General features: G+C 45.7%; 1 protein-coding gene across 3 annotated transcripts; it reads left to right on the top strand.

Annotated features, from left to right (window-relative positions):
- The first annotated feature begins 3,451 nt into the window (after nt 1-3,451).
- PPP4R3B (protein phosphatase 4 regulatory subunit 3B) lies at nt 3,452-23,132 on the top strand. Of its 3 annotated transcripts, none has more exons than XM_038131722.1 (16): nt 3,452-3,874; nt 5,177-5,232; nt 10,989-11,087; nt 11,582-12,202; nt 15,081-15,158; nt 15,356-15,472; nt 16,093-16,209; nt 16,529-16,660; nt 17,081-17,183; nt 17,839-17,880; nt 18,130-18,288; nt 18,514-18,683; nt 19,302-19,441; nt 19,907-20,091; nt 20,604-20,728; nt 21,438-23,132. In XM_038131722.1, exons 1-16 carry the CDS (start codon nt 3,733-3,735, stop codon nt 21,531-21,533), a joined length of 2,382 nt encoding a protein of 793 aa, XP_037987650.1. In that variant the 5' UTR covers nt 3,452-3,732; the 3' UTR covers nt 21,534-23,132. The 3 variants fall into 3 exon arrangements, with proteins under 3 accessions (XP_037987650.1, XP_037987652.1, XP_037987649.1); XM_038131721.1 differs by having other exon boundaries at nt 3,456-3,874; nt 20,526-20,728; XM_038131724.1 differs by lacking the exon at nt 21,438-23,132 and having other exon boundaries at nt 19,907-20,090; nt 20,524-20,655.
- The last annotated feature ends 433 nt before the right edge of the window (nt 23,133-23,565 follow it).

Genomic DNA, 23,565 nt, shown 5'->3' with positions numbered 1-23,565 from the left:
TTACTGGTATGCTGCTCTGTAGTTGTCTCTGTCTTTCATCATGTAAGATTGAAAAATTGAAAAAAGTTTGGGAAGATTGAAGAAAGATTTCCATGGCAATTTTGCCTCCTCTTTGAGGGCTGTGTCTTATTATTTTTTTAGTAAGAATTCAGATGTCACTTCCACTGAGACAACTGACTGATACATGATTGTTACATATGAATAGTGTTAATAAAATTATGTAGGTCAATGTTGAAGTCCCTGAACAGAAACTCAGATGTTGCCATTTCTGGTAACTCTTCCCAGAGATGGACCTGGAGCTCCCCAATCTAAGTGGTTTTCCAAGGACTATCTCCCTTGATTGTACACTAATTTCTGAGAGGCTGTGTTGTGGAGCTGCTCTCAGTAAAGCAGCTACTGCAGTGCTGGGGCATTGTCTGTGTGGTGGATGATGATAAAGGAGCAAAATGACTTTAATGTTGCTGTGGCAGAACCTGTACAGTCAGCCTGACTTTCTGCATCTGGAACCAGCTTCAGGCCCTATGGGAAGGGGCGGGGGAAGAGCACATTGGGAGCTGGCTGGGAGGAGCAGAAAGCAGCTGCTCTTACCTGGGGAGAGAAGCTCCATGGGAGCCAAGAGTTGAGTAAGTGTGCGCTGCTCTGACCCTTCCTGGAGGCAAGGAGAGCCCGGGCTCGCGGGGCCGTGGCAGGAGGAGCTTGGCTCTCGGGTGGGATCAGCCATGATCAGAAACCAGGTGGGTGCAGAGTGCTCGAGAGAACAAGCTCAGTCCTTTTGCAGCAGATGGTTTTTCATGTCGGAAACAGTGATTTATTTCTTCTTTCTTACTGCTCGGCATAATTAGCTTCTGTAATGACCTGTCTTAAATGGAGCCATTGAAAGGAATTGCCTTGGAGAGTGAAGCTGGGCAGGTGCAGCATTGCAGCAGCTCAGGAGGGCCAGACATGCCTTCATTTGACAAGTCTGAAGTTTTCATGCAGGTGCAAAGAGCCAAGAGCTGGGGTATCTTTAAATGCCAGCAATAAATATTACAAGTGCTATCATAAAAGTGTAAGAGCTGGCCTAATTGTACTTCTGGGATTACCTGCCAGAGGGAATGATACAGTCTCTTAATTTCACTCCAAGAAATTTTAAGTGATTTAGGAATGAGTTGCCTGTTTTGCTTGGGAAAACAAAAAAAAAAAAAGGAGCTCTCTGCTGCTCATGTAGTGACACTTGTGAGTTGCTCTGTCTGCTGTCTACCCCTAAGGAAATCCTTTGCTTTGATGAAGGACAGAGAATTCTCAACATTGATAACTTGGTGGTGGTAATGGGGAAGGATGAGCTGCTGGCAGGTGCAACACCACCGTGGAAAACGTTGCTTTGCTTCCTGTGTCTTAAAGAGATGAGACTCTGATGCTTTCCTGGTCTTAGCCTGGGTTTAAATCCAGTATGTAACATTTGTTGGGGCAAGTATTGTGTGTGTTGTCCAGGCAAAGCCCCCGGAATTGACTTGCTGGTTGTGGGTAACGATGGCAGGGTTGTGCTGGGCTTTACCACCCTCTGGATGCTGTTTTGGGCAAAGAGAAGCCCCACATCTGGGTGAGTGCAATCCCAGTGTGTTCTGGAGTGATATTTTTCCACAGAAGTCATTGAGGTCATGCCTGGAGAGATCATGGATTTATTTCACAGCTGAAGAACGAGAAATAGTTTCTCATGCCAATTCTAATTCACGCATCTCCTTTCTGTAGCTATTCACCATAAGAATTTGCTCCAAAATACTCTGCTGTGTTTTCTTGCTGTTTTATATATCCTGAGAAGTGCTGCATTTAATCATGAGTAGAATTCGTGCTTTTATTTTTCTGCATTTGGTTTAAAGAGCCAAAAAGCACGCACAGAAGTTGTGCAGAGGGGAGAGAGAGTTCATGAGCAGCAGATGTCCTGAGGCAGAAATATGCTGCGGCCATTGGGGTTTGTGTTCCTTTTTGTATATTTGCTTTTCATTGAACTTTCTCTAAGGTAGAAATATGCTCAGTTTGTAATACCTTGCGAGGAAAGGCCACTAAAACACAGCAGGGAAGGCTTGCTTGGAACCTGACTGTAAACTGGTTCATGTGACTCTCAGTCCAGGGTTTTGAAACCACTTAACATGGTCTTTTTATAGTTACTGACTCACTTATCCATAATGATGCACATGTCCCAAGGTGTGCTCCTATACAGCTAAATATAAAAGTATAGGATAGTTCTCAGAGGTGTATCTTGTGTTTTCTTGGTGACTGAATCTTAGAGGCCTGCTACAATGAATATCAGAGCAAAAGCTGGGACTAGAATGTTACTTAGATGTTAAGTTTTCTAAATCTGCCCAGGGAATGTTTGGAAAAGTTGCAGATAGTTACTCTGAGTGGCAGAGTTTGTTGGAAACACTTTCTTTCCCTTCCTCTGGAACCACATTTCAGCTCTCAAGCAGAGAAATGCCAGTCGTGTGAATAGGAGCCATACCGGTGTAACTGCTTTCACCGTGAGGCAAGAGCCAGGAAAGTCTGGCTTTGTCTGGGAATGAGGCACACCCTGGCCTCAGGAGAACTCGTCCTCCCTCCTTCCTTCCCCTTCAGAGCCTCAAAAATTGGCTTTGGAGACACATTCAGGCTTCTCCTTGTCCCCAGTTTCCCGCTGTTGCACACAGCTTTGCTCCTTGAACACTTTTGGGTCCTTTTCCCCTTTTCCCACGCAAGCACAGAGATGTAATTATTTTTTTTATTTGTAGTACAGAGGAAACATGTAGATGGTATTTAGCGGTGAAAACTTAAGACATACAGACTCCACGATGCTTGGCAAGTGGTCTGTCTTAAACTGTACGCTGTGTGTAAGGGCTGATAAAGCACGTTTCTCTCTTTTTTGAAGCTTCACCTTCAGTTTAGCTTTCGAGCCTTGTGTGGAGAGGTACAAAGCAGGCACAGACGGCGTGTTACAGTATGGCTGCTGCTGTAAGGAGACGCCGCTCACTAACCTTTCTGCCGTTTTGTGATGCAGGGGGATACCTTTTCTTCCTGAAAATTGAAACTCTGTTTCAGTTGCGTGTGCGGTTTAAATTTACCCTGGCCGGGTTGTGGAGCTCGCCCGTCGTTTTGTGTGACGGCGGTGGGTGGCACTTTCTGTGGCGTGAGGGGGGGAGGCGTGTGTTTCGTCAGCGCTGGCACCAGCTTGTAGACAGACTTTTAAAAAAAAAGAAAGAAAACGAAAATGAAAAAAAAAAAAAAAAAGTTTTTTATGTGGAGTATGCGAGCCAATTCCCCCTTTAGGCGCCGAAAAGGGCGTTAAAAGGCACTGATGCGCCCACCCCCCGGGGCGTGAGGGCAGCCGCCATTTTGTTCCCCCCTCCCCGTTCCCGCCTCGGCGCCGCGAGGGAGCGCGCGCGGGCCCCGCCCCGCGGCCCCGCCCCCGTGGCCGCCGTCCCGTCGGCGGCGCGGCGGCAGCGGGCGGCCGCCGTAGCCCCTGCGAGGGGAGCCCGTGCCCGGGCGGGGAGGAAGAGAAAGGCGGCCCGAGCCGGGTTACAAGATGGCGGCGGCGCTGTAGTAGCTGCTGAGGCGGAGCGGCGCCAGCGAGGCCCGGGCCGGGGCGCGGCGGCGCTGACTCGCCATGGGAAGCGGCGCGTTAAAGGCCCCGCGGTGCCCCTGAGCGGCCCGGCGGCCCCGCTTGCTCCCCGCCGCCCTCGCTCCATCGCCCCCGCGGAGGCGGAGCGGGCCCGGGGCTGCACCATGTCGGACACCCGCCGGCGGGTGAAGGTCTACACGCTCAACGAGGATCGGCAATGGGACGACAGGGGCACCGGGCACGTCTCCTCCAGCTACGTGGAGCGGCTGAAGGGGATGTCGCTGCTGGTGCGCGCCGAGTCGGACGGTGAGAGCGTGGCCGGGGCTGCCCAGGCCGCTTCCCCTCGCCCCACGCCCGGCTCCGGGCCCCGACCGCCGGGGCTGCCCCCCACCATCGGCGGGCTCGGCTGATGGAGCCTTCCCTTGGGACACCCCAGAGAATTATTGTTGTCGTTCTTATTTCCACTCCCCGTGCCTTCCCTTATCTCGCGGATCGTGTGAAGTTTCCTTACCGCACAAGCCACAGCAGCGTTTGCTGCCGCGGTCTTAGCCTTTTCCCCTCCCAGTTCGTAGAATTATGGAATAGGCTGAGCTGGAAGGGACCCATCAGGATCATCAAAGTCTATCTCCTGGCCCCGCACAGAGCTCCCGACAATCCCACCCTGTGCCCGAGAGCGTTGTCCAGGCGCTCCTGCGGCTCTGGCAGCCTCGGGCCCGTTTCCTGGCGAGCCTGGGCAGTGCCCGACCACCCTCTGGGGGTAGAACCTTTCCCTGGCACCCATCCTGCACCTCCCCTGATTCAGCTCCATGCAGCTCCCCAGCCTGAACAGAGCCGAAGCCGTGACATGTGAGGACATTTTGTTCTCTTTCGGAGCAATATCCTTTGCTTTTAAGGTGCTCTTTTTCCTCCCTTTCATACTGCTGTGAAAAAATTGTTGGTTTGTTGCTCTTTTTCTCCTCAGGAATTCCCTGCTTGCGTTCCAGTCGGGTGGCATCCCTTGTGTTTTATTGCACTTTAAAGTCACTTAAAGGGTCTTTTTTAGAGGGGGGGAGGCACATGCTCCCCACTTTGTCAGCGGACAGGTGCTAATGTGCTAAATAAACCACCTAAGACTGGTATAAATCGCTCCGGAGCTGTTGCCAGGAGACATACACTACTTGCATACACAAGATGAAGTCCCTGCGCTTATAGTAGCTGGATGATTCACTTCTGAAGGGCAGCTGAAGGGAATAAAAGCAAGTGGCCCACGTGGCTTCTCTGGACAAAAACATTTTTATGCTGGGCAGCACATTACCTGCTGGAATTTGTATAGTTGGCCTAAAAGACCGCTAAAAAAGTTGCACCAGATTTCAGGAGAAAAGAGTGCTACAGTGGGTTTTGGACTAAATTAGAAGAGAAAAATGTATTACAATAGGGATATTCCTGTTGAATTTTGTCTTACTTGGCTTGTTTTAGGAAATTATATTTAAAGGAGGCGGTTCTAGTGGATTTTCTGTGAGATTTGGATTAAGCTGAGAGTCTGTTGGCTGGCACGTGGGCAGTGGTGTGAGATGTGTGGAGATGTTTGTTTTGTTGGATTCAGTAAATCTCTCTTCATACCTTTTTCAGGTTCACTACTGTTAGAATCGAAGATAAATCCAAATACTGCATATCAAAAACAGCAGGCAAGTATTATCGCTAGGCTTTACTTTCTCTGGTTGCCGGTGCTGAGGAATTATTTGTGCTCTGAGTAATTGCATTTTTTCAGGAAAAAAGGAAAAGCAGGACGACATGCAGTTGTTGATGGTTTTTTTAGAGGTGAAAAAAAATTGCTTAGAAGCCTGTGGGTGCTCAGCACTTCTCATTCTAGAAATAAATATGTGGGTCTTCTAGAAAAATACATTTTGGACTTCAGGCTTTGAAGGTAATATGTGCAATTTGGAGAAATATTGAAATCATTACAGGAAGGAGAGTTGGAAACATGTACGTGTAACTTTTGTCTCCCATGCCAGGCCATCTGAAAGAATTGCAAAATGAGGGAGGCAAAACTTAGACCAGCTCTGTTGAAGTGTATTTATTTATTTATTTATTGAGTTCTTTTTCTGGAAATAACATGGAGGAATTTGTCTTTGTGGGGCTCCTTTCTTTGTTATTGCTGTTTAGTTTTTATTTTTAGCCCTGAGAGCCCCTGTTGTCCTCGGTAAGGCCACAAGGTGAGAGTCACCTTTCCTAGGGGTAAACCTCCTGCAAGACAAAGAAGTAAAACAGTTGGGAGCTGTGTTAATAGGTTATTTTTGTTTCATCCACGGAAAAAAATCAGCTCGCTGAATCTCTTCTGCTTTTATTGTTTTCCCTTTTTCAGTATGCATTTTTGATGTCTCTGCCTGCATTGTTCTCATGGGTTTTCTGGAGTTTTTTCTCTCTGTTCCTTTGTTCTACAGTAGAGTCTCTGTTCCTTCAGTGGCTGATACTTGTTCTTTATCGTTATGGTATCCACGAGTGTTTCAGCGCGGTAGAAAACAGTAATTTTGTTCTTCCTGAGTCTCAGAGGGACACATCTTTGAGGGTTTTGTTATAGTGACAAGTTACAGTGTGAGAATTTGAGAAAGAGACTTTGTTGTCGTGGACCTTGGTTGGCTGCCTTCGGGTTAGGAGTGAGGTGGAGTTTGGGGCCAGCCTTTCCAGGGGGGGCTGTTCGCTGTGCTTTCTGCTTTGAGGGGTTATGGGGTTGGTGGCTGTAGGCTTTCCTTGGGGGGCCCATGCTGAGGAAGGAGCTCTGCAGAGCTCCAGAAGCCAAGGGTCTTGAACTGCTTCCTGTTTACTAGAGGAAACTTATACATAGTGAAATACAAATGCAGATTTTGTTGCTGTAAAGTTTTAAAATGCTTCCTTTCACACCCTGTTTCCTGAAACTACAACTGATTAATTGTAGGCCTTTTTTACTTAATTGGTAGCAAAGTTTCGAGTGACTTAAGTAGCTTTTGTTACCATTTTTCTTGTGGAAAAGGTAGATCATAGTTTAGAAACACTCAAGCTGAGGTTTATTTTGGCTGGCTTTTATTTCTGAAACTAATGCTTTTGTGTCTGTGTGGCAGAAAGCTTTTTCTTCACTGTTTGCTCCTTAAGGTTTGTACGACCTCGTGCAGCTTTTAGTTGACACGGAGCATTGTCCTCGAGTTGATGGCGTTGGATTTGGGGGAAGCTGCAGGGTGGTGCAGCTTGATGGAAAAGAAACGTGCCCTGCCTACACATCTGTCGCCATGTAAATGACTTGACCGGACTTAGAGGGTACTTAACGCTTAATTGTGGTTTGCATAACAGCGTCCCGTGGAAAAAGGAAACCAGCACTGATTTTCGGTGCTGTGCATCAGCCTGTGACTTCCAGTATTGCGCTGCTAGTGCCGAGTCGTGCTGTAGCTATTGACCAACCCCAAACAGGACAGGCCTGTTGCCTCCCTGCTCCAGTCGTGTTTGTGGTTCCTGGGGAATTCATTCTGTCCAGGTGTTGGGCACACTGTCATCACGACTTTCCCTTTCTCGAGGGAAATTGGACTAGGATGGGTCAGACATAGGTGCAAACTGCTCAGCGTACAGTGTAAAATTATCTCTGGTTAGATGGATGCAAAGAACATGAGGGCCTGAAGAGCTTTAGGTCCCCGTGGATTTTGGGGCATAGGCTTTGAGAGTTCCACACCTCTGCTGGCCACCCTGCGTTAGCCAGAGGGCAGGGTCAGATGTGTTCTGGAGGCTCTGGCAGCAGCAGTTTTAAGCGTTGGCACCACACCCATTTGATGTTTCAGCCTCTGCTTGAGGTTACCGTTCCCTGGCAGAAGGGCAAGCCCGTGGCTGAAAGACGTGGAGCTGCTGCAGAAATCCTTGCTGGGAGTGCTGCCTTCTGGTGCTACCTTTGCTTTGGGTGTGCTCTGTTTGCAGCTCTGAGGTGAAGATCGTGTGCAGATCCAGTCTTTCGCCCAGGGTTGCCATCACTCGTGTGACGACAGAGCGCTTTGCTCGAGGCAGAACAGGAGTTCCCGATGGCCGGGATTTAACACATTTGCAGGGGAGCTGTTAAAGCCAGCCACAGCAGTTGCCAGGGGGCTTCTTCACTCCTGCTTCATCCAGTGGCAGGTTAGATGTAGGACTGAGTCAGTTGAAACGTGTCTTCCTGCTGGATTCGTTTTTATCCCCACGTGTTCCCCATCTGCTTCCCTGTGCGGCACATTGGTGCTGGCATGGGGACATAGTGCAGGGACACAGAGCGTGGAGTAGCAGACACTGTGCACACCAGCACTGGAGAAGGGTTTGAACTGCTCGCTTTCAGTTTTTGTTCAGAATTAATCTTTTTGTCTTTATTGGTGCTTGAGTGAATTCAGGAACATTGCTGTTGCTCGAGGATGGAGCAGCACGGCCTCTAAGCAGGTGGGAGTGGTGGAGCTCGGCCTGGAAGGTGTCTGTCTGCTCTTCGTGGGTTGTCTGAGGTCATGCAGGAAGCGTGTGCCAGATGAGTACGTCTTATATTGGTTTTGGACAATTATTTTCTGTTGAAACCATCTTTCAGTCTTTCTGCAATATTTTTGGAAAAGCTTATGTAACTTCTGCTTTGTGTGGGCAGTACAGATTGTAACAAGTACCATTCAGTAACTCGAGAATTTTCACAAATTTTTGCCTGCAGTCCCTGGGTGCCTGGAGTCATTTTAAGTTACTGCGTTAATTCTCTTACTTGAATCATCCTGGGCTATGAATAGGGCTGCTCAATGTGTGTGTCCTTCTTTGTTCAGTGAAGCACCTCAGAGGCTCAGCTTACCTGGAGTGCATTGATTTTGAGTGTCAGGGCATCAGTGCTTGCACAGAATGTTTCAAGGTAAACATTTCAGATTTGGAATTCTGTAGCAGCCATAAAACCAGATCAGGGAGCTGGTGAGGCTTTTCAATGCGTGCAGTTGACAATTATTATTTTTCCCTTGAAGCCCAGTTGAGTTGTTGACTCTGAAATGGCACAAGGTAAATACAGAGATCCAGAGGTCCTGAGCTGGAGACGAGGGGGGACAGCTGTGAGTGAAAACCATGTCAGCTCTAAGAACTTGGGCCAGTTGTGAGTGGAGCCTGACAGCAGAGAGGCTCCCTATTAATATTTCTCTGTAGGAGAAAAGTGCAAGTGTAATTTAGGCCACTGTAATATAAATAAACAGCTCACAACAGTGCTGAGACCACAGTGAACTCTGTTCACTCATTGAATTCTGTTCTTTCCACAACAGGGAAACTTTGTTTCTCTAAAGAAATGTGTAAAAATTAGTAAGGAAGTGAAAAACTTGTCTCTGCAAATTCCATTGTTTTTAGTGTGGCCTGTGATTATTTTGGGAGAAGGAAATGGATCTATTGGTTGGCATTTGTCAACGGTGATGATATTCTTAACTTTATTTTCAAAGAAAAAAAAAGGGGCACAGCCAAAACCCCCAAGATATACAACTCCCCGTGGATATTGAGCAGTCAGGATTACTGTAGAAATGAACTGAAGAATCAATGCTGTATCGGTGCTGCTGGTGTTCGTTCATGTTCCACTGGTAGTTGCAGCAGCTGGGCAGTTGTGTTTGTTGAGACAGATGTGTGTTTTCCAAAGAACTGCTGATGGAAGAGGGAACCTCCTGTCCCATGCCAGCAGTCCTTCCCAGATGTCATCCCCTCACACCTGGCAGTAGAGGAGTGCTCCCTGGCCAGCGTGAGCCCAGATAACTGCATTTACAAAGGTCTTTTTAAACCCTACTGCTCCTGAAGCTTCCTAAGGAATATCATCAGGTGTTTCTTTGGGTTTCCTTGCTGAGCTTAAACATACCACTCTTAATATTTTGTGTTCACTAAAAGTGGCCTAAAGACCTAACCAGCCTTGATGAGTTGTGTGGTGAATATTGAATGTCATAAATGTGGGAATTAAATTACCTTACTGACCATTAAGCAAAAGCTTGCTAGTGTTTAAAAAGCACTTCAGTATTTAAAAAACTGTGGTAACAGTTCAGGGAGTCCAACTTGGAATGTTGAACGCTTTTGCTGGAGCTCATCAAGTATTCTGGAGAGTTAGCAGAGAGCTGCTCAGTTTGGAGATTTTTATATGAAGATGAGTTTGCTGTAGGATGGGGAACTGTTCTCCTGCTCTTGTCTGGGACAGAGTTCATGTTCATCCCGGTAGCTGGTGCAGTGCTGTGGTTGGATTTAGGATGAGAATGACACTGATAGCACAGGGATGTTTTAGTTGTTGCTGAGCAGTGCTTGCCTTCAGTCAAGGACTGATGAGTTCCCCCTGCTCTGGCAGTGAGGAGCTGCCCAGGGAGCTGGGAGGGAGCGTGGCCAGGACAGCTGACCTGGCCAGAGGGACATCCCATACCCTGGGATAACAGGGACAGGGATAAACTGGGGGGTTGGCTGGGAGGGGCCAATCACTGCTCAGGTGGTGCTGAGCATCACTTACCTGTCAGGGTTTATTCCTTTCTTCCCTTTCCTTTTTTGCTGTAACTATTATAATTGTTCATTATATTTTACTTTATTTCATTTTTGAAACAGTCCTTACCTCAAGAACAGAACTTTCACCTTGTCCTGATTCTCCTTCCCATCCCAGTGGTGGGAGGAAGTGAGTGAGCAGCTGTGTGGTGCTTCCTTGGCAGCTGGGTTAAACCACAACCACTCTATATTGTCTTGAATATATATTTAACTGAATGTTGAAGTACAGGCTTGCATTCCTTACAGGACAGCAGCAAGTGTCTTAATAAAACCTCTTCAAAAATCATTGTAGCCTGTTCAGAAATTCCATCAAAACTTCCAGGTCTGCTGTGCAAGTGCACAAATTGAATTGATGGAGACAATAGTAACAGAGAAGAAAAACCTGGCTCAAATGAAAATAACTGGCAAGATGGTTGTAACTTTAGTAAGAACTTGGGAGTTCTGTATTATTCAGGCTGTATGGCTTTTAATTCAGAAAGGGATATTTGAACATTAGCAAGGCATTATATCTCACTTAGCTAGGGCTGTCTTTAATGCTTTCTGAGGCGAAAACTGAAATCTGAGAGGGTTTGTTTCTGTCTTGCTAAATATGAAAATACTTAACCTGTTATGTTGTAGGTTTTCTTAATCTAGTGTGTGCGTTCCCATTTCGAGACTGTTGGCTCAAGAAATGTATCTTGCAGAAAAATGCCATCATAAGTGGCTTGGATATGAAAAATAGTATCTTTAAATATGTTTTATGTAAGGCAGTGGTCATAAAATGACAAGAAAGTAAGTTGATGTATGGCAGAACAGGTGATACAATGTTTTAGTGGTTTATGGTTTTTTTTGATGAGTGTAATTTTAATTAAAATCACTTATTCTGTAGACATTTGCTTTAAAGGAGTAGAGGTTAATATGCAGTGCTGACCTGTTACAGAAACAATTACTTTCTTGATTTTATCTCAAACAGGACACCCTGATTGTTTGGTCAGAAGCAGAGAACTATGATTTAGCACTGAGTTTTCAAGAAAAAGCTGGCTGTGATGAAATTTGGGAAAAAATCTGCCAGGTACAGTAAATTGAAACATGCTGTTTCTTCCAGGTGTTTTAGTGTCTTCTGTGACTTGATGTATTTGTGCATCCTTTTTAAACCTGCTTGTAAAGTAAGCAAATATTTGCTCTTTTCTGTGCAAGGTCTTAAATTGCCCTTGCTTAGAGCACCAGTTGTTCTCATGGTTGATTGTCAGGCTTTTGCAGGATCACTGTAATGGTGGGACTCAGGTGGTCGCTGTTCTGGGGCACTTGGTGTGATTGTGTTGGTCAGAAAGGGGCTGCCAGAGTTCTGTGCTTTAATTGTCCTCCTCCCAGGCGGCCTCAGGAAGCTGCTTGGTGGAGTGCAGTGGAACTGCCAGTGTGCTGTCAGGAGCCAGAGAGCTCCGATCCCGTTGCAGCTGCCTTGGGACACGCTGGGCAGTTGAGCTGTGTTGTTACTTGGGGTACTGACCTGCTCATTTTTGGGAACATTCTGGGATCAGACAGTAACTGTGTGCACTCTTCCCTCAGGTTCAGGGTAAGGATCCTTCAGTGGAAGTCACGCAGGACCTTATTGAGTCAGAAGAGGAGCACATAGAGGAAATGCCTGAAACCAGTCCTCTGATTGACCTTCCTACTTGTGAACTCAACAAACTTGAAGAGATTGCTGACCTAGTTACCTCTGTTCTTTCCTCACCCATCCGTAGGGAAAAGCTGGCGCTGGCCTTGGAGAACGAAGGCTACATTAAAAAACTGCTACAGCTTTTCCAAGTCTGTGAGAATTTAGAGAACACCGAAGGCTTGCATCATTTGTATGAAATTATTAGAGGGATTTTGTTCCTCAACAAAGCAACTCTGTTTGAGGTGATGTTCTCTGACGAGTGTATTATGGATGTGGTCGGATGCCTCGAGTATGATCCTTCTTTGGCTCAGCCAAAACGGCACAGGGAGTTCTTGACCAAAACAGCAAAATTTAAGGAGGTTATTCCTATTACAGACTCTGAACTCAGGCAAAAAATCCACCAGACTTACAGGGTACAGTATATTCAGGACATCATCTTGCCGACACCATCTGTTTTTGAAGAGAATTTTCTTTCTACCCTCACTTCCTTTATTTTCTTCAACAAAGTTGAGATTGTCAGTATGTTGCAGGTAAGTGGTTCTTCATATGATCTAGATGGATTGTTTGTAGCTGTAGTTTCAAAATGGATTACAGTTAATCACACACATCATTTGCACAATGTTCTGAATGCTTGCCCTGCTCTCTGATAGCTCTGATTTTGTATCTTGAAGAGGTACATTTCAGGTGAGTATGCTAATATTTTTTAATGGGTTGTAAAGCTGAAGATTTTTCTCCTTGATTCCCAAGCAGCATACAATTTTTGGTGAAGTTTGTGTAGGTGTTCAGAGAACAGGTAACTCGTTGTATTCTGTATTAGGGACATTGTGCTGGTTTTGTGACAAATTCTGGATCTGTGATTCAAAAGAGCATGTTCAGAACCATTCCTGTGACACCACTGTTACATCATGGTACTAATTTCAAATGTTCCTGTTGTCTTAAAGATTAAGTAATTAGTTGCTGGGGTTTTTTTTTCATACAGATATCCAGAAGTGGTAATTAATAAATAACCAAGCTGTTACTTTATGAAAAACTGTCCTGCAGACTTTGTAGTCAGAAGAGGCTCCGAGGTGGTTGGGACCCTGGAAGGAGCCTTGGTGAAGAGCTGTGTGAATTCATGGCATTCTGGGGTTTTCAGTTGGAGCTGTGTTGTGCAAACTCATGGGTTCCCAAGTGCCTTTATTCTGTTTATCTGTGTCCAGAAATGGTCCGTTTGTGTGGGATACCTCACATTCTTACCCCGTACTCCTGGGGTGAGTGTGGAGAGCCTCTGTGAAACACCAAGAGTTGAGGAAGAGAGGAAGGGAGTAAAACTGGTGGAAAGAAAGGGGCACTGGAGACATAACATATCCATGTGGAATATGCTAATGAGTTCAAATATGGGTGAAATGTGGTAAAGAGTTTATTAGAGCACTGGAAAATAAAACTGAGTAATTGCAGAGAAATGCATGAGTATGCTATTTGGCTTCTTTCTACTACCTTTGTGGCTCAATAGCAGAAGGAAACAAAAAACTAAATCCCTCTTGCGAAATTATTAGCTTTGTGTTAAAGATTTTCCTTTACATTCTTTTGCATATATTTTCAAAAACTAAAAATAAATTCAATATTATGCTCCTGAAGCCACATCCTGTTTGCATTTAGAGATTTTTAGGTCTGTAGAGTTCTTTTTTTTTTTTTTTCCCACTGGGGCTCTGCAGTACTGAATATTTCATTGTGCAGTAACAGAGAACTCTGATTTGCTGTTACCTCGAGTACTCCTTGCAGAAGGTTCTGAAATTCTCTGACAGTTCCTTGCTGGGTCTGCCGTGGCTGTCTTTGCCATCATGGATGTGGAGTATGTGCACACAGGTTTGCCTGCTGATTCTAAATCCTGTGGTTGAGATGTGTGGTCATTCACAGATAATGTTGATCCTTGAAGAAAGCACACATGGAAAAGGTGTTATAGCACACTTGAGGAAAATTCCCTCTCGAGGCCGTGGGGACCTGAGGGCCAGGACTGCTTTCGCAGGCCTGTGGTGTAAATCAGCTTGTTGGGCACAAGAGCTCCAAAGCTCCTTTGGGTTTGGGGAGCACATGGGACGTCCTGTTACCCTAAATACACTGGCAAAGCTCCCTGGGAGAAGGCAGTTTAGAGGAGCAGCAGATTGTGTTTGCCACGGCAGCAAAGCTCCTTTCTACGTGGCCCGGAGCACTAGATCCCAGCGCTGCTGCTGCTGGAAGGGCAGCCACGTGGGCAAGGAACCTCCATCCATCCCATGCTTCAGGACACAGCACTGGGCTGAGCAGCAGCCCCAGACAAGCAGGAGATGTTTCTGTGCTCAGGTGCTCTGCAGTAGGGATTTTCTACTCAATCTGCTGTTGATTGTAGTATGATTTGGGTTTTTTTTTGTACCAGGCTTAATTAAGCTGTTTAAGCCAGCAAAGCTTAAAATAAACTACTAAATCCGTGTATGTTGCACTCCCTGTGATGTTGATTCCAGGTATCGTTTGTTTGTAAAGCACTTTCATCCCCACATCTTAAAATTGTCAGGAAAAGGTTTGCCAGTCTTTGGCTGGCATTGCTGTAACTGTAAAAATTCTGTATTGTTAATAAATAAAGCAGACAGGTTTTAGTGACAGCGCACAGCAAAATAGAGCAGTAAGCACACACTGTGTTATGCAATGTAAAGTTCATGTGTATTGGAATGCTGCTGTTCTGTTCATTCTTGTTCAATGCACGAGTTTATTGGGTTGAATTGGTACAGTGATGCAAAGTTTTGTAAAGCTGTAGCATGTTACTGTTTGCTGTCAGATTTATATTGTCTTTAAAAGGTAACAAACATTTTGAATTTGGGAGAATGCCAACACTGTTTTCACTGTGAAAGAGTGCATAATAATCAAAGGGCAGGAAGGGCCCGAACCCTTGAGAGATGCTGATGTTCACTCTGGTGTTTGGGCACCTCTTGATCTTATGGGGTAACTGAAATGCTTTGCAAGAGGTGAGGTGTTCCTGTATATACTTAAATATCTCTTGGTAACAGAGGATATGAAAAGCCAGTAATAGTCCATGAAGTTTCCCAGCCTGGCAAAGCAGAGCACATGCAAGTGGGAGAGGTTGTTTTATTGTGAGTAAGGTACTGGGGACATGGCTGCGAAGTTGTCCCTTGGCTGGCGCTTCGTAGTTGCAGTTTTAGGGACCATCACTGAGCTCAGCTTCACCTGGCTCTGCTCTCCTGGAGCTGCTCCTGCTGCTCAGAGGGAGTGCTGAAACAACGCCCTGGGAAATATCCTACTGGATGCGTGCTCTGGCATTTGTCTTCGTTGGGATAAATTGGATGGAGAGCTGGACTTTCTGCAGGGTTGGCTCCTGTAGGGATGGAAGTTGTTCCCAGAGGCGCTGTGTAAGGTGTGTTCCTTTTGTGTGTTACACAGGAAGACGAGAAGTTTTTATCAGAAGTTTTTGCACAATTGACAGACGAAGCTACAGACGACGACAAACGGTGTGAACTGGTAAGTGCCAGCTCCCCGTGGTGCCTCCGAGGCTCTGGGTCAGAGGGATGAAGGAACAACAGTGAGACTCTTCTGCAGTCGCTGAGGGATTTCTGTAGAATCAGCCTGCACACAAACTCTGCCACAAAACGTAACCGTTTCATCCTTTCAGTGTTTTCTGACCCACATGCTCTAATTCCTTTTTCCCTGCACGACAGGTGAACTTCTTCAAGGAATTTTGCGCCTTTTCTCAGACGTTACAACCTCAGAACAGAGATGCATTTTTCAAAACTTTGGCAAAGTTGGGAATTCTTCCAGCTCTTGAAATTGTAATGGTGAGTGAAACTTCAAGCTGATTTTAACCGAGTAAAAGAGCTCCAGCCATTGAGCCAGTTTTGGCTCTGCTGAGCCCCTCTGTGTCAGCTTTGCCGTGCTGGGAGTGGGAGTTGATCGGAGCATTCCCAATGCAGGATCCTGCCCCCAGCTCTGAAGTGCCTGACCTGGCTCTCTGGGCATTTTCACTCTGTGTGAGCTTGTGGTCAGCACAGTCCTTGGGACGAGGGGGTGTAAAAACTGGCAGAGGCTCTTTATGCAGCTGATTGTTGTTGTGGTTGTTGCTGGCCCAGGGCCCGAGAAGTATTTTTAGATAATCTTGAACTGTTGGCTGGTTCCTCCCAAAAGATCTCGTAATCCTGTCGTTAGCAGATTAATCTGTCCTAATCAGCAGTGGGAAAACAGAATTTCTTTCACTCCTGTGTTTGGAGCAGCTGTTGCTGCCTCAACATTGATTTTGCTGGTTTATTGTTGTTTTTCTGTAACCCTGTTACTGTGTTTCTCATGGAAACTCTGGTAATGAGATGTTCCCAAAACTTCCAACTGCCCATTACTTTCAGCTTTACTTGATAATAAATACCAGCTTAATTTGTTCTTGCTAATCAGTTTCTCTCTTTATTAGGGAATGGATGATCTGCAAGTTAGATCTGCTGCTACAGATATATTTTCTTATCTGGTAGAATTTAGCCCATCCATGGTCCGAGAATTTGTGATGCAAGAGGCCCAGCAGAGTGATGATGTAAGTCACAGTGGTTTGCAGTTTGTTGAGTCTTTGGGCAAGGAGGAGACAAACAAAACAGCAAAACAAACCTCTAGAAGTACAGGAAAAAGTGGGTTTAATATACAAACATTTCTGAACATGTTGGTGTTGTGTGAGTTTACGGTTTTGGAAATCTGACTAATGAGGGTTGTAGGTGTGGAGGGTTGTGCTTGCCAGAATTTCTGTATCCAAATGCAGCTCTCAATTAAAAAAATTACAGAGACTATGGAAATTGCTTTCCACTCTTGAAACTGTGTCTAACTGTTTGGTGGTGTGTTTGTCTGGGATTTTTCTGCAGGACATCCTCCTCATCAATGTGGTCATTGAGCAGATGATCTGCGACACAGATCCAGAGCTGGGGGGAGCTGTTCAGTTAATGGGGCTGCTGAGAACTCTGATTGACCCAGAGAATATGCTAGCCACAGCCAATGTAAGGAGATGGGGGGCACAGACACTGCACTGTCTCAGCAGAGCTGAAAACCTGACGTTCTCCGTGTTTGCTCTGATACTGAATTTAAACAAGCCAAAAAGAAGCTTAACGTTTCCATTTTGGGGCATTGTGCAGGTGTTTATTAACAAAAGTTTTGTCAAGCTTTTTGAGTTGTTGATGTTTTTCAGGAGATGTTTGCGTGGTGGGGATTTTTTGGTCATGGTGAGCTTTGTTAGCTGCCCCAAAATGCAAAAACTGATCTTCCTTGAACAAACACAGTCCTGCAGGCCCAACAAATACACAGGCAAACCTGAAGGGGCCAGTAGAATTCTGTGTGGGCTGTTGCCTTTGTCACTGTTCTTTCCTATTTAAAAGCCTGTGTACAAATCCCAGTGCTTAATAAAGTTATTTTTGTTTTAGAAAACAGAAAAGAGTGAATTTCTCAATTTCTTCTACAACCATTGTATGCACGTTCTCACTGCTCCGCTTCTGGCCAATACATCAGAGGATAAATGTGAAAAAGGTACTGAATATTTCCATTTTCTTTTTCTTCCTTTCAGGCCTGTAATTTTTGGCAGTGACTGACAGTCACCGATCACAGCTCCCTGGTCGCAGGGATCAGCCTGTGATGCCAGCTGGGAATGTGCCTGTGGAAAAGTGCTGCTCCCCCAGGGACAGGGGTTCTGTGGGCAGCAGTTCTCAGCTCTTCCCTGCAGCTCTGGATGCCGCTGTAGCTTCGTGCTGTGCTTTGTGCAAGATGCACTTCCTTGATGTTAATCATGCTAATATGCAATTGTTAATTGCACTTATAAAATGCTTCCTGTAAAGCAGAGTGTGTCTGTAATTAAAATGCAGTGTCTGCAAATTAAAATGCACTCATTCTAATGCATGATTTGAAAAATTCAGGATTGGTGCTTTTATTCTGTATTATATTCCTAAGGTGTAGATTATACATTTTCACCTAGATGGATTTAAACTTTGTAAGGTAAATTAAATACAGAAATCTCACCTGGCTGCATTCTTGCTGTGTGTTTATGTTGCTGTAGCTCACAAATGTTTGATCTGATGAAAAATCTGACCACTTGGTAGAATTGATTGTTTATCCCCATCTTTTAAATCTTTATAGTGCTTTGAAAACCTTTTTCTGATTTTTTTTTTGTTGTTTTTTTCTTTATCAGATGCAGTAGTTGGATCCACTAAGAGTAATACAATTTGTCCTGGTAAGTCTGAATTGACTTTGAGTTTTGAAACTTGTCTTGTGTGCTGTGTATGGTTGTCTATTAAAAAAATAAGTTCGGCATGCCCATATTTTATTTATTCTAATACTTTTTACTGAAATAGATGCAGGAGCTTTGATTCACTTGAGGTGACTGGAAGATGAAGGAACATTTTCATCTGTTTTTAAGTTAGTGGGTTGTTTTTTTCCTAGTCAACTGACTGAAAGTTGAAATTGTTCATTTTTCTTGCAGATAATTACCAAACAGCACAACTACTTGCCTTAATTTTGGAGCTGCTTACTTTCTGTGTGGAACACCACACATACCACATCAAGAATTACATTATGAACAAAGATTTGCTGCGAAGAGTGCTGGTGTTGATGAATTCAAAACACACATTTCTGGCCTTGTGTGAGTATGGAGCTGGTGTGATTTCCTTCTTCCAGGCATGGTGGGCACTCTGTGGAAGGTGTTCCAGTGTACACCTGAACTTGGGATTTGTGTTAACGGGTGTGGATGAGATAGTAATGCTCTGGGTTTGGGGGCCCATCTTCCTCTGGGTAACACGAGGGGTTTCAGTTCTTTCCAGGAGCCCTGGCATGTGGTTATTAACTCCTTGAATTTTTCTTCCCACAGGTGCTCTTCGCTTTATGAGGAGGATAATCGGGCTGAAAGATGAATTCTACAACCGTTACATCACCAAGGGAAACCTCTTTGAGCCAGTTATCAACGCCCTGCTGGACAATGGCACTCGGTACAACCTGCTCAACTCGGCTGTGATTGAGCTCTTCGAGTTCATCAGAGTGGTGAGTGCAGCTGCAGCTCTTACAGCAGCACCCAGCTCCTTGGAAAACGAGGACCTGCAGCAGCTCCTGAGCCGCTTGCTGCCAGTGCCTTCACATGTGGGAGGCTTTGCTGGGAGGCTTTGTGGTCTGTGAAAGTGAAGGGTGCTTTTTAGTTGGAGGATATGGTAGCTGCTGTCTTTTCCAGCCAGAAGAACATTAGGAATTGTAGGATTTGCCTGATAGGGTGAGAGACTTGATAGAGGGGGACAGACCACAAGGTTCCTGGTCCCACATGAGCTGCTGTAGTTGCTGAGGACTGGGGAGAGCTGGAGCCTGTGGGGAGGACAGGGCACAGCTCTCATACATAAAAGATGTTTGTTTAACAGAAGTGTCACAAATACAATTGGGACACTGCTGGGTCCATTGTCTGTTTCTATGGGAAGCCTAATAATTATTTCTCAATCTCATCTATTTTATTAAGGATAAATCTGATTTCATGCTTCACATTTGTATAATGTTGTACAATAATGCTTTGGCTCTGGCAAGAAGTCAGTTACTTTCCAAACTAAACTCCAAAGCTTTCTGAACTGCTGCTTGTGCCCATTTGAGGCTGAAACCCTGGTTTTTGTTCTTCTGCAGGAAGATATTAAGTCCCTTATTGCACATATAGTTGAAAACTTCTATAATGCACTTGAATCTATTGAGTATGTTCAGACGTTCAAGGGGCTGAAGACAAAATACGAGCAGGAAAAGGACCGCCAAAGCCAGAAGCTGAACAGGTAGGCCCCACCTTCTGTGCCCTGAGCCTGGCAGGGGCTGCTGCTCTGCAGGGCTCCTCCTTGCTTTTCTCTTGCCCAGAGCAAGAGGCTGGGACTGGGGTTGGGTTTCATTCTTGGTGGAAACTTCTTGGATTAGAGGAAAGCCCCATCTGCCTTTCCTTGTGGCCAAGTGTAGTAGAGCTGATGTTGGCCAGTGCACTAAATGTTACGTTCAGAAAAGTCTCTAAGAGAAGAGAGAGAGCTCTCTAAGAGAAGAGCAAAATGTTGCTTTGTCCCTCTGATTTGAGATTCGGTCTGGCTCGTCATCAGCTGGGGTGTTGGTGACTCTTGGGGTGAAGGCAGAACCAGAGATGGAGCTGCATTGCCTTTTCAAATGCACTGACTACCCTCTAAAGCTCTGGAAGGCATTTGATCCCGAGCCTGAAACAGCAGCCAAGCTGGAATCCCTGTGTGTGTCTCCTACAGTGTCCCATCCATATTGCGTAGCAATAGATTCCGCAGGGATGCCAGAGCCTTGGAGGAAGATGAAGAAATGTGGTTCAACGAAGATGAGGAGGAAGAAGGCGAAGCTGTTGTACCTCCAGTTGAGAAGTCAAAACAGGAGGATGATTTTCCAGATAGCTATGAGAAGTTTATGGAAACTAAAAAAGGTATTTACTCTGTTTGAGCTCGTTGGCACTGGCAGTGCTCCATGGCAGATACGTGGAGCATCACCCAAACTAATCCGTGGTTTGTGCTCTGTACCTCAAGCAGCAGTGCAGGGTATTCCATGTAATTGAGTTGAGATCCAAATGTGTCTTCGCAAGCCGGTTTAGCATTAAAATTATGACTTTAAATGTATCCAAAAGCAGCACTTTGAATGTGCCTGTGTGCTCCACGTGAGCCACGTCCCTGTGCCCTCAGCATCCAGGCCCTGCTCAGTTTGCTGCTGGTGGGCTCAGGATGGGCTTGGTTGGGGAACTGAGAATTGCAGCAGAATTGGAACCAAAATACCTGCTGGCTCTCACCTGCGATTGCACTGTGTTGTGGATTGTACTCCTTGGTGTGCAGCTGATACCTAAGTGTGACAATGTTTGTCCCTCAGCTAAGGAGAGTGAAGACAAAGAGAATCTTCCAAAAAGGACTTCAGCTGGGGGATTCAAATTCACTTTTTCCCACTCAGCCAGCGCAGCCAACGGTGCGAACGGTGCAAACAGCAAATCCGTGGCAGCTCAGACATCACCAGCGAGCTCCAACGGCTCCTCTTCCAAGAACACGGCCCTGAGCCCGGCAGTACCGGCCCCCAAGGTGGGAGAACTCGCGTGGGGCTGTCCCAGGGTAACAGCAGCAACAGCCTGCGGGCAGCTGGGCTGAGCTGGGGTAAATTCACCCGAGCCCCCCAGTGAATCCCTCACTGCTCCAGGGAGGGCTGAGTGGGGCAGGACTCTGGTGGGTGCAGTCTCATCCCACATCCTCTGCATCATTTCACTGTTTCCGCTTTTTGTTCCTGCTCACTGGCTGCTCTGTGTCTGATGTACAAAGGAAATTGGGGTTTTTGGGAACCCTGTTAGTGCCCCGCTGGCTGGGGAATTGCCCAGTGGTTTTGAGGAGACAAATGCAGTGAGTGACCCCTGTGAGGTGCCGGACTCAGCCGTGCATTACTGGAATCCTCAGCCATCGAGCTCCTGAGCAGCTGCAGAGAAGTGTAGCAGGGATTGGTTGCCCACCCTAAGGCTGGGCAGCCAAAGGGATGGCAGCCTGCACGTTGGAGTTTGTGTCTGTCCCGCTGGGCTGCAGGTGGTTTTGAAACAGTTCTCAGTCCAGACCCAGAGCAGTGAGGAAGCTCCAGTACGTTTTGCAGCTTGAGGTTCAGACCCATTTTCCAGACAAATGGGACTTGGAATGGCAAAGGCCGGTGTGCCCTGGACAGGTTGGCTGCAGGTTTTGTTCAAAGTTTGCACCTTTCTAGGTATTTCTTCAATATAAAAAATTCCTTTTTCCTTTTTCTAATTGGCAGGGAAGTCTAGTTGGGCTAGTGGATTATCCTGATGATGAAGACGATGATGAAGAGGAGGAGACATCTCCAAGGAAAAGACCTCGTCTGGGTTCATAAAAGAAACCAAAACTTTGGAATAAGAACTTTTATTATGGGGTTTCAAATGCTGCAACTGTTTTAAGAGCTAAAAAGAATCTGAATCAGAAAGCTTTCTCCCATGAGTATATAAGATAATACAAGGAGTAGCAAAAGAAACTCGGTGTATCAGCTAGAAAGGGTTAGTTCTGTAAACACAAATCTTCCAAGGAACTTAATGTCTTTCTAGAAAGTAAGGAGTCTGCCATTCAGGCTGTCAAAAAAAGAAAAATTTAAAAAAAAGGTGGGTTAGTATTCTCAGAACCTGGATGATGGCTTCTCAGCAAGGAAAGTCTCAGGTGTCGGGAGGGAAAGGGGGAGGGAAAGGTATGGTAACACTTTTTTAAAAATATTGCAGGGTTTCCCCATTGTTTAACAGAACTAGGAAAAAAAAATTCAAGCTTAAATTTTGAACCCAGTAATCTTAATTTTGTAATGGTGCTGTCAGTTGTGTTCTTTTAGCAATGCCTCTTTTAAAAAATTTTAAGGGAAAACTAACTCTGTTTGCATAAGAACAATCCATATTTTGGGACCATTTATTACCAACTAAACTGCATTTCTCACGATCGGAGGGAGGGACGCTGCAGTTATAGTGCATGTTGAGTTGTTTAAAACAGTTAAAATAAGTTTTAATTTGTATTTTCCAAGAGGAGAGAATGGAAGCTGGATTCAAAATGGAAGGTTTTGCTTGTTTTGTCAGTGTAGACGTCCAGAAATATCTATGCCAAGGAGCAGTGGCTTCCCAAGGGTCTGCAGGAGCTGCTTGTGTCACGGTGGGGCTGCACCTGGCACATCCCTCAGCTGTTGGCTTCTCCTGCTCCACGGTGTTCCAAGAGCTGCCTCCTCCTGGAGCAGCTGTTCCCCTGTTTGGGAGCTGCGTGGTTGAGGTGGGAGTAAGAAACACTCACAGGTTTTTCACAGTGATGGACCGAGCAGCATTTTAACACCAAAGACAGTCTGGACCAAGATGGGATTATTGCCAGGAGAACACCTTGAGGGCTTGGAGGCGGAATCCACAAGCAGCACCTGAACCTGGCGTGGTACAAAAGCTGCTTTTTTAAAACACAAAAGCACATTCCACATAGGTGAGTGAACTGTGACAGGAATAGGGGAGTTCACGGCAAGGTGACAGAGGCAAACAGTCCAGGTTTCGTTTTCAAGAGCAGCACGTGAACTGTAAATATTTTAATGTCAGTTTGCCCATATGTGATCTGAGATCATGACTAAGTGAGAGGAGATTTCCCAGCGACTGTGTCAGAGATGTTAAAGATGGAACCAGCTGCAATCCACCACATAGATCACTCTTGTAATACGTGTTATGGGTCCATTTCTCCTGGAATAGTTTAAACTGAAGCAGTTTCTCTGTTTTGGAGATTTTTGTAGTTAGTTTTAATTTTAGCTCTTGTTTGGAAAAGATGGGCTGTCTGTGTAGATATGAAGTATAGTTTTTTCCATAAAACAGAAGTTTATTTTGTATTAAAGATACCACTGTACTTGTTTTACACCATTTGTATACATGTGGTGATATTAATGCTGAACTGTAAAATTCAGGAATTAAAATGTGACCCTGTAATTCCATAATTAATTGCTTTTGTTTGGTTTGTTACACACGGTGAGTGACTTTTCAATGTGGCTGTTGTAGGGTATTGCTGAGGGTTAGTTATCCATGCAGGTTTCAGAAGTAACTGTACCACTGGATGGAATCCCAGAGGGAATGGGTGAGCTCTTCCCAATGTGTGAGCAGGACACAGGTGCTCTGACGGACCTGGGGACAGTGGTGGTGTCCCCAGAGAGCTCCAGCACAGGACTCTGAGGGAACGCCCATCAGCTCCAGAGCCAAGGAAGTGTTTGCTGGTAAGGAAGCTGTAGCACCATCCTCGTGTGCTCACTCAGGCTGCTCCGCTCCCCAGCGGGTCTTTTGTCTCCATCAGGAAAGAAGATTCACAGGCCATGAAAGCAGCAGGTGCCTGGCATGTGCCTTCACTCACCTGAGGAGCAGAAGTGGCATCAGCTG

Source organism: Motacilla alba, chromosome 3 (assembly GCF_015832195.1).
Source record: "Motacilla alba alba isolate MOTALB_02 chromosome 3, Motacilla_alba_V1.0_pri, whole genome shotgun sequence".
In the NCBI taxonomy this organism is placed as follows: domain Eukaryota; kingdom Metazoa; phylum Chordata; class Aves; order Passeriformes; family Motacillidae; genus Motacilla; species Motacilla alba.
The sequence above is the reverse complement of the archived record's forward strand: the minus strand, read 5'-3'. Positions and strand labels throughout refer to the sequence as shown.

Bases quoted from the DNA above. Each gene is read 5' to 3' on its own strand.
- PPP4R3B (XM_038131721.1), top strand. From the start codon at position 3,733: ATGTCGGACACCCGCCGGCGGGTGAAGGTCTACACGCTCAACGAGGAT. The intron at 15,473-16,092 runs GTGAGTGAAACT...TCTCTTTATTAG, and splicing joins CAGCTCTTGAAATTGTAATG to GGAATGGATGATCTGCAAGT. The intron at 16,210-16,528 runs GTAAGTCACAGT...ATTTTTCTGCAG, and splicing joins AGGCCCAGCAGAGTGATGAT to GACATCCTCCTCATCAATGT.